This window comes from Ambystoma mexicanum, chromosome 8 (assembly GCF_040938575.1).
Source record: "Ambystoma mexicanum isolate Mex_15411 chromosome 8, UKY_AmexF1_1, whole genome shotgun sequence".
NCBI classification, from domain to species: Eukaryota; Metazoa; Chordata; class Amphibia; order Caudata; family Ambystomatidae; genus Ambystoma; species Ambystoma mexicanum.
Genome location: NC_090929.1, coordinates 1425265617 through 1425280753, shown reverse-complemented (window position 1 = coordinate 1425280753; position 15137 = coordinate 1425265617). Strand labels below are relative to the sequence as shown.

Below are 15137 nucleotides of genomic sequence, written 5' to 3'. Positions count from 1 at the left end.
GGTGTTCCTGCTGGACAATGTGGCCAACAGTGGAAGGATTCCCTTGTTGCCAGTGTGATGGGCCAGTGGTGTGGAGGAACAAGGCAGGCAGGTATTTTTGAGTGGTAGTGTGCCTTTATTCCAGTGCGGGAACACCAGCAAGCAGCTCTCTTAACACACATACATCAATTGACACTAGTTCCAGTTGCCTTCTGTCTTGCTCTCCAGCTTTTAGAACCCATGGCAAAAGACAGTAGGCGCGTGATCATAACAGATTTACCATATACATGTACTGCTCATACCGTCCCATCTATACTATACCACTTACTTATCTGGTTGGGACGTTTAACCATTTGCTTTTTATAACGAAGTTATAAACTGGTTTAATAATCTGTTTTTAATACATTCACATTTGTGTTCACTTTGAATTTGTTGAATAGGATAATCTTCTGACCGGAACTGTTTAAACAAAATGCTTTTTGTAATGCCTGAAAACACGCTGCAACCGCGCCGTTTATTAATCCCGAGCTCAATCTATTGGGACTGTCACGTGTGCGCGCACGCACTACGTAGGGGTTAACAGGAAATGCGGCACGTGGGAACATCCGCGTCACTCTAAGACACAGATAACAGACTTTCCGATTGCTACTCTACTTAACAACATATCGTAGCTACGTACATCTAGTCCAATTAGACCGGCGTTAAGGCTGTGTTTAATATCACATGTCAGAGACCGAGTTCTGTTTGCATATAGAGCATGGACGTGTTGGCAAGCGCCTGGAGAGTTTCACATTGAGAGCGAACACATGACAACCATTTAAAGGGATCAGCAAAGCAGAAGGGTAGAGAGTGGTGGTGCAACCCTTCTTGTTTTATGTGCATTTATCTAAAAGTACGGCAAAACTGGTCAACGGTATATTTGGCTGGAGAACATAACATGATCCATAGCATTTTACTATTCTACGGGCGATTGCACGCTTAACAAAAGAGATGTGTGATACCTCCCACCAACCCCACATTTCCAGGATCGGGATTATGAAGTTACGGTAAAAAATTGCTTCTTAATATAAATGCCGTTCAACGTATATAATTAGTCTTGCAGCATAAAGGTAGCTCCCAGCTCGGTCTCCTTTGGAGGGAGTCCGACCTTCGTTTTACCTTCATTTATAATAATTTTTTTAAACGTTTTTGCTTTCACTCCTCCTCCCACCCACCCTCCGGCAAAATTCAGGAGCAAGGAGGGTAAGCATTTTAGAGTCGGCTGACCCTTATTACAATGTCGGTTTAGATCGATAAACCACTTTCAAATACATGTTTTGATTGTCCGCATTTGTTTTCTCTTATTTGCCGAGGCAAAGCCTTAAATTCAAGCCGTGCATTTGGGCTAGAAATAAAATGCTAGTATTGATCGCCCTCCAACTACATCTCATTGCTCGCCACCTCTTGACAGAGTTGCGTTCTTGGCTGTTATTCTGTAAACCAGCACACATTTAGATTCTTAGTATTAATCATTAACGACCATCCCCACTACAGCCTTGTCAGCATTGGCCAGGAGCACAGTTGAGACACAACCTCCCTGAAAAGCGTTTCGCTTTTTCTTTTTGGTTCTTTCTACCGAGTTCTTAGACGTGCTTCTACCAGGAGCGCAGATTTATCTGAGATCCGAGCCCCTTTTTTTGCGTAGAAATAATTGTGACAATGCTTGCCAGCAAATTGTTATTCCCTCTTAGCTGTGGGCCAACAAAGGTGGCCAGGCATTTTCTGCTTTGGGGGTCAAAGAGACGTGCCAGCTTTGCAGCAGATCAGAAGTTGGACATAAAAGGAATATATCCGCCCATTTCAACACCCTTTAATATTAAGGAAGAGGTGGACTATGTCAAGCTGGAGGCAAATCTGGAAAAGTACTCATCAGTTCCTTTTCGAGGTAAGATTTTCTAATGATGATTTTTGGTATAGCACTGCCTCAAAAACAAACTGTTCGAAGAGCTAATGCGAAACATGGACATGTAATAAATGGTGAAAGTTAATAAGAGAGGGTTGTACTTACCGAGATGGTCCTGAAGCAAACATTCTTAAATGATAGGAAAGGGCGCAAGCTGCATGTTCCTGCTCACATGTACAACCTGCTCACATGTACAAGGTGCATGGATCCACACATGCAAACAAGGTTCGTTGGCCCATCCTCACAAAGTGGATGGTGGGCCCACACTACACAAGCAAGGTAGATGGGCTTGCTCTGGGTGACAAAGGTACACTGGACCACCTTATGCATGAAAAGTAGGTGGCTCGGCCCGCCCCACCTGAGCAAACTGGGTTACGCACAAGCAAGATGGGTAGACATGTCCATGTGCGCAAAGTGGGTTGCTGTGCACATGCAAGGCCCATGAATCTGTGCGTGCAAGGTTGCCTGAGCATGGTCATTCGGCCTATGTATGGTGCTTGGGGAATGGACCCACATGTGCAGGCTGCGTGGACATATACACACAGTTTGTGGCACTGCACACAAGGTTCCTGGACAAGCGTACAAGTTGTCACGGGCTATATTGTCAGTAAAATGTGTAAGTATGTAGCCCCAGCTCAACAATGTCAGGCTTGCATTCATCAATATAGTCTTGTTACTTGTAACATTTACTGCAGAGTGGTAAAGAGTCATTCTAAAATGGCTTCCCACGTGTGTCAATATGAGTGGTCATATTTTTTAGAGTAATTTACATATTTACAAATATTCTACTGGGTACTGCGTCCAACGTGCATTCTTTCGATGTGTTTTTTGCGGATTTCTATATAAGGGGTGGTGGGTTCGGGTATAGTGTTAAACTATCAAGGGGGGCAGGGGGTTCAGAGGACCCCCCCCTGAAAAAATAAAAACATTTTTGATGTTTTTTTTGTAAAATCATTTGGGGAAAAGCATGTCAATAAATGAACATAGAACCATTTTACTGCTATTCTCCAAGATGCCACTGACAATTACTTCAATATTTTTTCTAAAACGACCCTTCCTTAACTCAAAGGTTTCCAAGTCATTCCCCACAAAGTACCTCCAATTATTCCGAATTCTGTGGTCCGCTGTCAATGAAGACAATTTCCTAGCGTCTACCTCCAAAGAAAACTATTCAGATGTAGGTCTAATTTCTCTTTTTAAGAAAATCTATCCAGAACATAAATCCATTGTTAAAACAACTAAATTGAATCAGTTTCTTATATTGCGCCTCTTGCCAGGCTCCAGCCTCTAAGGGCAGTTCCCGGACGGGGTACCAAACCTGTGCTACTCAGTGTAGGTTTGTTTACAAGATCAGAGCATTGCCTCTGAGCTCTATTCGATCTATTGCTTACGTGTAGGGTGGCTAGATAACTCATTGTCATCAAGACACCACGTTTCCTGTTCTAGCTTTCAATTACCGAATGGTTTTCATGTGTGTTCTATTGAAGCAAACCACAGAAATGACCAGTTTGTTCAATGGAATCCAGGTCTTTACAAGTGGTGTCTAGGTGATATGGAGTCATCTTCTACTCTAGTGTTGTCTGTGCCAATTTTATCTCGTAAATGGGTATTTAAGTGGACAGCAGATGTATCTTTGCTCCTTCGTTTAGAACTGCAAGCATGATGGACACACAGGCAGCCAACTGAAACCCTGGGGCTGGTGAGTAGAACTAATGAGAAGAAGTCCCGTCTAGAGCTGGCGTTCCGGGTCAAGTCAAGGCCTTGTGTTCATGACTCTGCAGCGGTTTATGGTCTTTCCATCTAAAACTTTCCAACAAAATGTTTTGCATCGAAAAACTAACCATCGAAAATATTTGCATCAAAGGCATTTTTTTTGTATTGGGGCCACACCTCCATGTTGTTTTACCCTTAAAAACCCACCCAACGCAAATTAACCCTTTACCCATCACATATATGCATTAGATGCATATAATTTCGATGGATAGGTTTCGATAGAAAAGGTTTTGTGGGAAACCTTTTCGATGGAAACACTAGATACCCTCTGCAGCATTGTGGCAATCACTCATGCATTGATCCATGCCTAAGTCACTGTGCGCTCTGGGCTAAAAATACAAAACAAAGGAGGGCAAAGATAGTCAATGCAAATGATACTTTTAGCCACCAGTGTTGATGCAGCAATGGTGGCCACACCCAGATTGAGCCACATGACACCCCCTGAGTTCACCAACAGTTCTCTATTGGAATCTAAATGTCACAATTCTCCAAGTAGATGAATGCCATCAAGGAAGCAAGCACAGCAATGAAAAGGTGCCTTTTAGTGCACCTTACTGAAGACTAGGTTAACAAACGGCTTCTCCATGGTAATTGATGTGATGATGAGGGAAGGTGGGTTAGGTTGAAGTAGGAGGCAAAGCAGTGGTATTAGTGTGGATGTGAGCTAGAGGGGGAAAGTAGGATTACAAGGGGGACTTTAAGCAGGTTTCTGCTTCAAAGGGGAAGGAATGATCGTTAAAGATTTCTGGAATCTCTTGCATTGACAAATTGCTGCCCACCATCCGGCATAATAAAGATTGCTTACAGCTCAGGAAGTCTTCATTCTATTAAAGACAAGGAGTCTGGCTGACAGTCCTCCTTCGGGACTTTCTGCCCTTCTTTTCCTGGCAAGCTGTGTTTGCTGCTCTGGTATTATAGCCTCTAAAACTTCCAGTCTCTGCGTAATAGGCTGGACTCCTTATGAGACTGCTTTTGTAAGCAAGTCTCCCAGTACCAGTTTTAAACTCTGGGAGAGGTCTGTGTCCTGTTGATAAGGACCCTCTTCCCACTCTTCCTCTGACCACTCTGGTGAGGTGGAAGGTGTTACACCGGGGCTCTTACTTACATTGTGCCATCTCCTGCTGTTCGCAGGGTCAACTTCTGGGCTGTCAGCAGAGGGGGTTGGGCAGCTTAGGCACCTGTCTTTTTGGCTGTAAAGCAGGCTACATGTTCTAGTTGTTGTTCTTTATGGAAAGATCCTCTTGTAAGCCTTCCTTTTTAATAAAAGAATCCACTTTTTTAATTTTTTTATTTTTTTGATACGTGGTACTGTGAGGCTGTTCTCTCTCTTCGCTCCGCAATCGCAATGATAATTGCGAGCGTGAGAGAACTTAAGGGGATGATGGGAGATTCAGGTCCTCCCGCTCCCCTGGGTCATGCTGCTCGCTGGGTTTGCCAGCACGGCCGTATCGCGTAGAGGAGCGGTGCTGGTTGCCTGAGGCCGGCACGTTCGCTCGCGGCACTGGCCCCGCCTCCTCACTAATTCGAATTGTATAGTTTACTCACCTGTGAACCACGATGGACTACGCGGCCTAGACACGCGTGTCTCCTCCGACGAGTGAGTACAACTAAATATTGTTGGTACTTGCTCAATTGTTCAATATATACTCGTGCTCCGTATGTGCGCCACAAATATTTCTCAGTTTCTTATAAATATTATCAATTTAGGCGCTTACAGCTATATTAGAAGAATCTGTGGTAATTATCTCTTAGGCAGCAAAACGAAAGAGGAAAGGACCTGGAGTTGGGGGTTCTTATAGGCTAACCTGCGAGCTGAGAGGTCAGGACTACCAGACCCCTTAGGATCGTGGGAGTCTTAGTTTATGTTGGACTCAAAAGAAAAATATTTTGTGTGGGACTTTTAAACCACAAATTTGCAGTTTTTTCATGTATGGAGGAAAAAGGCACAAATGTTACATTTTTAAAAGTTATAAGTTGAAAAGCTATCATGGCAGTAATAAAGAAACTAAAGCATAATGTGAGCCTCCTGTCTTGTCATAGAATGATGTGTGTCTGCAGTGTTTCTATTTGTTGTGATTATTTTGTTTGATAAGCTGAACAGTGTCTTAGTCTTTGATATGAGGGATGCACACTGAAAAAAAATAACAATGGATTTGGGGAGTGGATGTGAATCTCTAGGATTTCCAGGATACTGGCCCAAACATGCTTCAAGAATAGATAGTGGCAGTCATATATTAGGTGAATGATGGGGCCAGGGTAAGATTTGTATTGCCTGCATGTGTACGTTACGTAAGTAATTAGTCTGTGTGATTTCATCAGCAATGGCAGCACTAAACTTACTTCAGGTCCAAGATCGATGCACAGCAAAAACCTTTGTCATGACTGAGGGAACTACTTGACAGCACGTACCACACAGAGATCCCAGAGGAGATCGTCCTGGCACAGATAAACCCATAAAACAAGTTTGCAAAGCTGCAATGTCTTGATACTCTGAAAACAATGCATCTCTGCTCGATACAGGAAGGTTGCACAAACGGTTCCACACCAGAGTAGCTCACATGGCGTTGCCAATGTCCCAGTTAATACAACTTGCCACAGAATCACTTTTACACGAAATGTGCATTATCACCACTCGTTTAAGAACAGTAAAGGGTTAATCAGAACTCAGAAACCCCAGTTTCATTAAAGCAGAGGGATTCATATTTATTGGGTCGATCGCGGGGTGAAGGGGTCAGAGGGAGCAGACGAGAGCAGAGTATCCCTATATTTGGGTGTGCTGCTTAATGGAATAGAGACCCTATTTCCATGCTGTGGTTTTCTTGGGCAAGTCTTTCAAGAAGCCTAACAGAAAAGATGTTAATCTTACATCGTCATTATCCTCACTGTGAGTATGTGTGCTTCCTCTCTGACTCTCATTCTCTGAAGAGAAAGATCTGCTGTAGTACAATCTGTTTAACCAGTTTGTTGTTTGTAATCATTTCTTTGTTGTTCTTGATTAAAGTTCTACAGCCACAAACAGTGTCTAATTTTTTGTAATCTTATAAGCGTCTTCTTGAAATGTGTATCTGTTTCTCGTTTGTAATTTCTTTTTATAACCATTAGTGATCTTGTCCAAACCTTCAGTATCAGTGAAGGGATGTTCAACAGTCGTCTTGGATTTCCTTCCCTCTCTCTTCTGATTATTATTTTTTAAACCTTCTGTAGCAGTTGCATAGGTCAAATTAACGGTTCTAAAGAGCTCTTATAAAAAATAATGTGTAATTTGATCAATAAAACCTTTCTTGTTCATGGCACATGGTCAGGTAAGGATGTATACGAAAGCCCCAGGGTATTCTTTTGACTTAAACATGCTAAAACTTACAAAACAATATGAAGTCCAAATTCACTATTCACTTATTAGATTTATAATTCTGTTTTGATAAAAATGTAGGCCGTCCAGCTACTAGTGTGTTGTAGGGTATGATACCAAAATGTCGCAACATAATTCCGGCATATCTAATACTGCACCTTTGTGCTGTACCAAAATTCGGACAAAATTTGGTATGGTGCAAATGTGCAGTATTGTACAGCGACCAAGGGGAGCGGGGGTGTCCCCCTTTCCTCTTGATCAGTGTAATGGGAGTCTGGGATTGCGGGGGTAACCCCCGCTTCCATTACATGGAAAGCGAGGGACAAGAAAGTTCAAAGTAAAACAAATAAATAAAAATGACCATGCACTGCCAGCTCTGTCCCATGTTATGGATAGAGGGGAGTCGGCGACACACACGGAAGTGGGCAGCCGAAAACGTATGTGGGTAGGGGGTAAAGAGGGTAGTGGGATGCGGGGAAGAAGTGATCTATGTGATGCCTCACCGTAATGGAAGTCAGCATTTTCTTAGTCGACATCTGCGGCGATGCAGTTATCACACAGATCCTGTTGTAGGGTAGAGAAATGGAAATCCGTTGGTTGAAGTCTGTCGTAGGTTTTTCCATTCCCATTCCATTTCCTCTTATGATTTCATTTGCTTTCTCAGTTTTGCTCTCCATCGTGTATTGACCTTAGTGTGCTTTGCCCTAAGTAGTGTAGTGTCCCATGTTTGCCTGGACGTTTAGAAAAGAATTCCAAGCAGGGTTCTGGTTAGAATAAGAACGGGTGAGAGGATGCAGTGGATCAAGGTGAGGGCAGGCAGGAGCCATGTAACGCGTATGCTCTCAATTGAATAAAGCACCTGTCAAGAGTACTTGGAGCCCTGTCGTATGTGAGTACAGAGTACCTTCATAGTCTAGTGCTATTGTTCTCTTTGGTTGTGCAGATGCACAGAGTATGTTCACATCTATCCATCGACTTTGTAGTATCTGGTTAAAAATTATGCTGCAGTATTTTTTTGACAATAGTCTTGTAAACTATTAGAAACCCCGTGGTCATTGAAATTAAAAAGGTATCAGCGGACACCTCTGATTAATCAAAATTCAGTCGAAAGTTGAAAATATTTTTAGAGCATGTATAGTACTCTTAAGTGTTTACGATTTTTTTCAGGTCAGTACATGGACTTGGACAGATGATTTCATGAACATGCAACAGGCCAGTACTTAACACTTCAGCCAAACTGAAGAGTACAGTAGATCAAATTTATGTGGACCAGTCTTCCCACATTTATCAAAATAAACTACATGAATAATAATTGTCAATGGAGAGGAAAACCATTTACTCCAACAAGACTGGTTCAACAATCTTGAAGCCAAAGATCCCCTCCTGTGTTACCATTTGCCTTCTCTAACCGATTATCTTCATCCCACTCCACTTTAGCTTTCCCTTACGATTCCCACAACCAAGTTTTTTTTTGCCAATGTAGAATCAGGCCAACGCTGAGGTTACTTCCAAACTGTTTGCATCAACACTCCAGGGTTTGCATTTGCCTTTCCCTCTATCCTATTAACAAACCCCACTCCCTCTCTTCTTGCAGACCAACATTGCAGCAACAGGACTCGAAATTAAGGTTGGATAAGCAGGAGCTAAAAGCAGCTCCTGGATATCCAGCACTAACCAGTGACCAGGAGCTATCACTAGGGAACGATGAGCTAGTACACGGCAATCTGCAAATCTAACTTCCACATAAAATGCAAAGGTATCATTCTGTCTATTATTTATGACCTCTTATGCTTTAAATTTCATATAGATGTGTCCTAATGTATATTTATAGATTGTCTAAATGCACAGAGTTGGTGTGTTCGGCACCAGTTGGCCTGGAAAGCTATGCTGTCAAGATAACCAGGCTCTTCCAACCTACAAGCAGGAGGTAAATAGCTCCCAGCTCTCCTCAGTTTGGAACCCTGCAGCAAGGCTGCCAAAGTAACAGAAGGGCCCTGCACAAAACCACTTTACAATGCAATACAGTACATTAGCACAGCATTGGCTGCACAGATGTAGCTCACAGGAAACCTGCCCAGCACTGGAGATGCACTGGTGAAGCATACAGAGTTAGTCAAAGAGTGAAAAAATGGAGCTAAGGAAGGTGAGAAGGCCATAAGAAGAGCGGCAAGTTGGATAACAAAAGTAGGGGAAGGGAGCGAGAAAGGTAGCTTTTAAGACGGATAGGTCGCTAGATGTGTACTGGGCGCACTTCTGATTGGCCAGCCGCATACATTGGTCAGGGCTTGTCCCCCTAATCAATTATGGCTGCATCATTGTTATGACATGCACCCCATTTCCTCCCCCGACAAGCCAGAAATATTTCAATAGAGACCTTAATGCTGCTTTACCATTCCATTTTGCCCAAGGTAGAAGGGGTCAGGGTGAGAAAGGATACGAGTGAGAGCGAGGGGATTGAAGAAAGGAGAAAAAGATCAGAGATAGGAGAGGCTCCATAGAGGGAAGGAAACACCCAATAGAGGAAAGTCTAGGGTGGGGTCCTAGTGTCTTCCCCCACGGATATGCCACATCGTTGCTTGTGCACCATTCTCTCCAGCCAGCACAGCGTATGCACATGGATTGGCAATTACTTGGCACCACCACGAGATGGCTAGTGAAGTAAATTGCACTAAATGGATGAGAGATTAGACTTCTCACATGATTGCATAGGCTTTGTTTTATATGGAAAAGAAAAATATATTTATTTTTTGTAAAAGCATACATTTGGTGGCATGTCAAACTGTCTAATTTAAGTAAGTGAACACATTGTATTACTATAGATAATATATTAGTTATTGGAACCACAACGATAGAGTGCAACCGCCCTAGTCGTATTCTCCAGCGTTTTGCATATTCCCTGCCTGCTGTCCCTCTAAAATCTAGCTTTCACATTTCTGATGAGTAAACCTTATGCGAGATCTATGCATGCCCACAAAAGGTTTTGTGAGAATACACACGACTTTACATTCTGTCTTTGAGGCAGGTGGTTGATCCTGCGGTCATATTGGTGACTGGTGTGCGCCCCCGACGTGATGCAGGCCTCGGAGGAGGTACCTGGGGAGGATGCCACAGGTTCCCCAGTCCACCCATAGCCCCATATGTTTTTCACACTCTACAGGGGCTTCAAAATCTATTAGCCCACTCGCATTGCTGAGGAGATTTTATGAAGGTAGAGTATCATTTGTATGGTACTTGAACTTGCTGGTGGGTATGGGGATGTTTGAAACTTTTATTTGGCATTTACTATAAATGGCAAATAAAATGGCAAGTAAGTTTCACTGTGCAGCGCTGGTCTTTGGGTGGCCGCATTGCACCAAATATGAAGTGTGCTTATGGTGACATAAACCATTTTACAGAAAGCACTGGTAAATATTTTGTCACCCATCACTATGGGGCGAGTGCATTTCGCTTAGGTTGAGTATGTAAACTAGGGAACTGGCCCTGCAGGTCTAGTGGGATTTCTAAGAATTTGAGAGGCCTGCTTTAATGCTGTTAAACCCCCTCATCCACATAAGAGCAGGCTTCAAACTCATCACCGTAGCAGAACAAACGCTAGGTAAGAAAGACATCTGCCAATTAACAAGACAAAGGTCTGGTAGTTTGTGGGACCACGAGTGAAACAAAGGTGGCAGTTGGCCATTTTGATATGTCTGCCTGTAGAGCTGTGAAGTGGGTCAGTGGCCGAGTATTGTTGGCACACACATCATACACAGCCAGTGTCCCGATTCCTGCCCCTCATGTCCCCAGCCCTCCAAGATGTCAGGCTGGAGCCAGGCCACGATCACCTACATGGCCCTCAAGGGCCTCTCCATCCCTCCAAAGACCCACTTGGAGTCAGACTTGGCGCGTGTGGCACCAGACTCACTCACTCCCATAGGATAACATTGGGGATTGGACTTGTAGTACATTGATGGGAACAATATGGATGCCCCCGCATATTTCGGTTCCCAGAACTGCATATGCGGTCTAGTCTTTTGGATGTGGTTCAGCCCAGAGACACCTGGGATATCCAGAGACTATTTAAGCCACACCCAGGCTGAGAAGCATGCTTTGCGTTTTCTGCACCTGCAGCGTGACACTCACCGTGTTCGGATCGGTCTCCAGTAGGCCTGCATCTTTCTTCTGCGCTCAGCTCCTTGAAGAACACTGTTAGGAACAGCCTTACCTTGCAGCGCTTCTGCCCATCATTCATCGTTCCTTCTGTTCTGCGGGCATTTTCGGCGGTGTCATTCCCATCCCGGCACGCCGCTTCCTAGGGAAAAGAACAGAAAAAAGGCATTAGTAAGCATTCTGCAAATCTTCGCTTATTTTTAAATACTGTATGAGCTTCAAACGCTTACCTGAATCCCAGCCGCTCTGGGGGAAACTCTGTCTCCGGAACTTCTCATCCATCTGCAAGAGGGAAAAGACACTACAGGTTAGCGTGGAAACATCTAGAGGCACCGCATACCGCACGTACCCACCGCATTTGTGCTTCATAACCGGCATCCACGCTGAAAAGGTTGCGGCACCTAAAAGACACAGAAAGAGAACTCAGTTCAATGCAAATATGAAAGGGGTGCATTGCGCATCGCACTCTCACTCACCTTTCAGCGCTACTCATCTCAGCAGCACGCCGTCATCCCCGGACGCCGGCCATCATCTAAGGAAGGAAAGGAACGAAGTTAGAGAGTCAAAAGACTCATTATACTTACCTGTCGGACTCTTGCCAGTGAAGTAACTAGGCAGCAACGAGCCCGCATAAATCAACGCGCCCCTGCGCTGAAAGCAGGACGGAGAGCACACTATCCAAGAAAACAAGGTGAGCTGTGGATCAAAGGGAATGGTTGGACCCCAGGGAATAAGGGGTTCGAGCGCACCGAGACCATAGGGAGTTAAACTCTACCAATCCTGTGTTTCAGGCCCAGTCTCCAGTCGAATAGCCTTCAGGGAAGGGTTCGCGGTTGTAAGAGGTCAGAACAGGCTGAGTGACGTCCCCGTGGATACCAGGTGAGCGTTACAGCCAGACACACTGGTACTCTTGATCAACACCGTTCTAGGTCCCTCTGAATATAAATGGGGCTATGCATGACACACACAGTGGGAGCTAGGAGTATGAGAGGAGAGGTGTTCGAAGCATGGCAGTATGATGCAGAGGAGTAAGAGGGAGGAGAACAAACCGGCCTAGGGAGAAAGGGGCATAAAGGTAGAGGGGAGTTTGGAGGAGGAAGAAAGTGAAGTGGAGTGCAGGAGGGTGAAACAGGAGCTGAGGTGGAGAGAAGACCAGAGGAGGGAGTAGAAGAGGAGGTGGGAAAGAGGAGTGGAGGAAATATTGGAGGAGGCATTGAAACAACCAGGTGGAGAGGGGGAGGTGCAAAGAGTGAAGGGAGGAGGAGGGAGATGATCCATAGTGGGAGAAATCATTTGAGTACACCATGCTTATCCAGAACACCAAATCAGTTTGTAGGCTTGAGGGACCGAGTTGTGCACTACTTTCTTAAGTGGAAGAGACTGTCAGATGATTGAGGAGAAACAATCTCAACCCCAGACGGTCAGAAATATTTCTGTATAATGCACTAATGTCCTATTGCTTATTTTTGTGCAGACCCCTTTTTCAGGATAGAAACCTTGGAAACGCTATAATTGGACCAATTTTACATGAAAGTTATGTCTAGGTGTAAATTACACATTTGGTTAAATGTAAGTCTTATACACCTGTCCTTCTCCTTTTATTGCTCACGCACAATTGTGGTTAAGCTTTTCTGCCTTGATATTGCCATTGGCAGAAGATTGGTTTCTTCGACAATTTTGTCATAAGACCCATTTTGCAGCAATGGCATGAATCATAAGAGTGTCCAATGAGATTGTCAGGGCTGATATGTGGATACGTTTGAAAGCTTTTGCCAACACTTGTCCCTTCTATTTGCTAAGGGTTCCAAAATCTGTGTAGTAGCTTCTTATTTGACCATTCTCTTTTATTCTCCGAACTTCACAAGCATTCTTGATGATGCGTTTGTTAGCTAATTGTTAGGTAACATGTTATCGAATTGTGCTTTCTGATGAGAAATGCATGTGTGAAGTTACTTGATAACCAGAACACAATTAAAAAAATGCATGATAATGCTTTTCATTACCTGTGATGCGTTGAGATGTTTTCTGTTTTGGATGGGCAGCTCATGAAAGAGGAGCCAGAATCCCACCCTTTTCAGTCTGCCTGTCTCAGATATTTCTAGAGTGATTTCATAGAAATAAAAGGGAAAGTTCTGGCTTGATCAGGGACAGTCTTTATAACGCTCACCAAAAATAGTGACCTGCACTACAAACTATAGCAATGTACCGCAAAGAATAGCGAAACATACCAATTTTACCTTTTTCTGCTGACCCTGTGAACTTTCAATCTGTCCCTCGGATTGAAACCACGATCCTGAAAGTTCCCAGGTTTGGTGACTTTGTTGCAATACCAGATCCTCGGATGATTGTTAGTATGTGTCTGAGCTTTATCTGTTTGTTTTCCTTTGTGGAAAAAGCTTCACTAACTGTGGTCTGGCTGCATTGTACAGGGTCCTGTCGGTCTTCATGTGCAACAAAGCCACGAGTCTCTTCATACAGGTTTTTGTTCAACACATCGAAATAATTGTGATGCGGGCGATCTTAGATTGCCTCCACTAGCCTCTTTGTGTTCTTTTAAGCCATCATTAATTTGCAGCACTTGAAATATATAGTCCTATTTGTTTTTGATCGAAAGGCAAGAAGACTATAAGCTGATGCTAAACCTTCCTTGTACGAACTGTTAGCCGACTTAAAAGTGATTGAGTCCTTCACACCGAGAAGGCGCCGTTGTCTGGTCCTTCACACCGAGAAGGCGCCGTTGTCTGTTACAAGTGGTTCAATGACCCCTTTAATATTACTTTGGGACCAAATCACAGGACAGAGAGAGTAAAGGATATCTGCAAGTGGCAGCAGAAAACAATGCTCTCGGCACTGGCATGTATGCAGGAGAGGCCAAAGTAACGTGAAGCAAATGTCGCATCAAAATCGTGTTTTCCAATTCCGGCAGCAACAGAGCTCGTATAAAGATGTTTTGGAAAGATAGGACATGACTGTGGATTTTGTGAAAGAAGAGTGAAGCGGACAACAGCATTTAACAGAAGTTATGAAAGCGAAGGCCGATATGACGAATGAAACAACTAAAAACGGATACCTAGCGAAGTTAGAGGTGTTGCCTGGGAAAGAGGAGCATGTTGGAGGTGTTGCTACTTGAAGGATCTGTATTGTGGTAGTGTTTGCAGATTTTATTTCTAGTGTAAAAGAGGTACGGTTCTATGTGAAAATGTCTCCTGGGAAACGGTCGTCAGGCAGGTGATTTTCGTCCCTACACCCCTAAACGCCTTCCCCCACATAGTCTACGACGGGTATTATTTACTATTCTATCTCCAGTCCTATAAAATTTGGGGAAAGTGCTTGATTTTCGTGAGAAAGCTCATTTGGGGTATTACTTTTCCCAGGCGACTTGATCACTGGATACCAGAGGGTCTTGTGAGGAAAGTGGAAATGTGAACTCAATCAATGTCGGATTGCAAATGGGAGTTAAAGGGGTAGTGTAGTTGGACGATTGTCTCTGAAGTGTAAGAATCCAGCAGGTGCCTGTACTGCTTTCCCAAATGTGGATCCCTGGGCCACAGTTGCATGACCCTACATTGGAGTTCCCAGTTGCTTTTCACTCATTGAGGGGCTGCGAGCCTTAGTTCTGTGAATCCAACCTTGCTCCTCCCTCCCCTGCCAGGCCCTCAACCGTTTCTCTGATGGGTTTTAGAACTACAAAGACCAGGTTGGCCTACTACTGACACTCTGGGAAAGGAAATGCCACTAAGACCAGCAGGTGACGGCAAGCAAATTGTATTCAGATGAACCCATAAAGACCTGATTTTAGCAATGGCCACCTTCTCAGTCTTTGCACTTGTTACTCCTCTTACCTCCTTCTATCCCTGACCCATGCTGATTGGCAAGTGCCAGTGTTCGCTACTTACTGTCAGCCAATTGTTGGACCAACATATCTAAAGTCCTGAGACTAAACCA

The 15137-nt window shown here is 44.0% G+C and overlaps 1 protein-coding gene across 1 annotated transcript in view; it reads left to right on the top strand.

Annotated features, from left to right (window-relative positions):
• The first annotated feature begins 539 nt into the window (after positions 1–539).
• The window catches only part of HOGA1 (4-hydroxy-2-oxoglutarate aldolase 1), a 283527-nt gene continuing 268929 nt past the window's right edge, over positions 540–15137 (top strand). Inside the window, exon 1 of the mRNA XM_069611569.1 lies at positions 540–1903. Within this exon, the coding sequence (XP_069467670.1) occupies positions 1678–1903 (226 nt within the window). The 5' untranslated portion in view covers positions 540–1677. The remainder of the gene's footprint in view (positions 1904–15137) is intronic.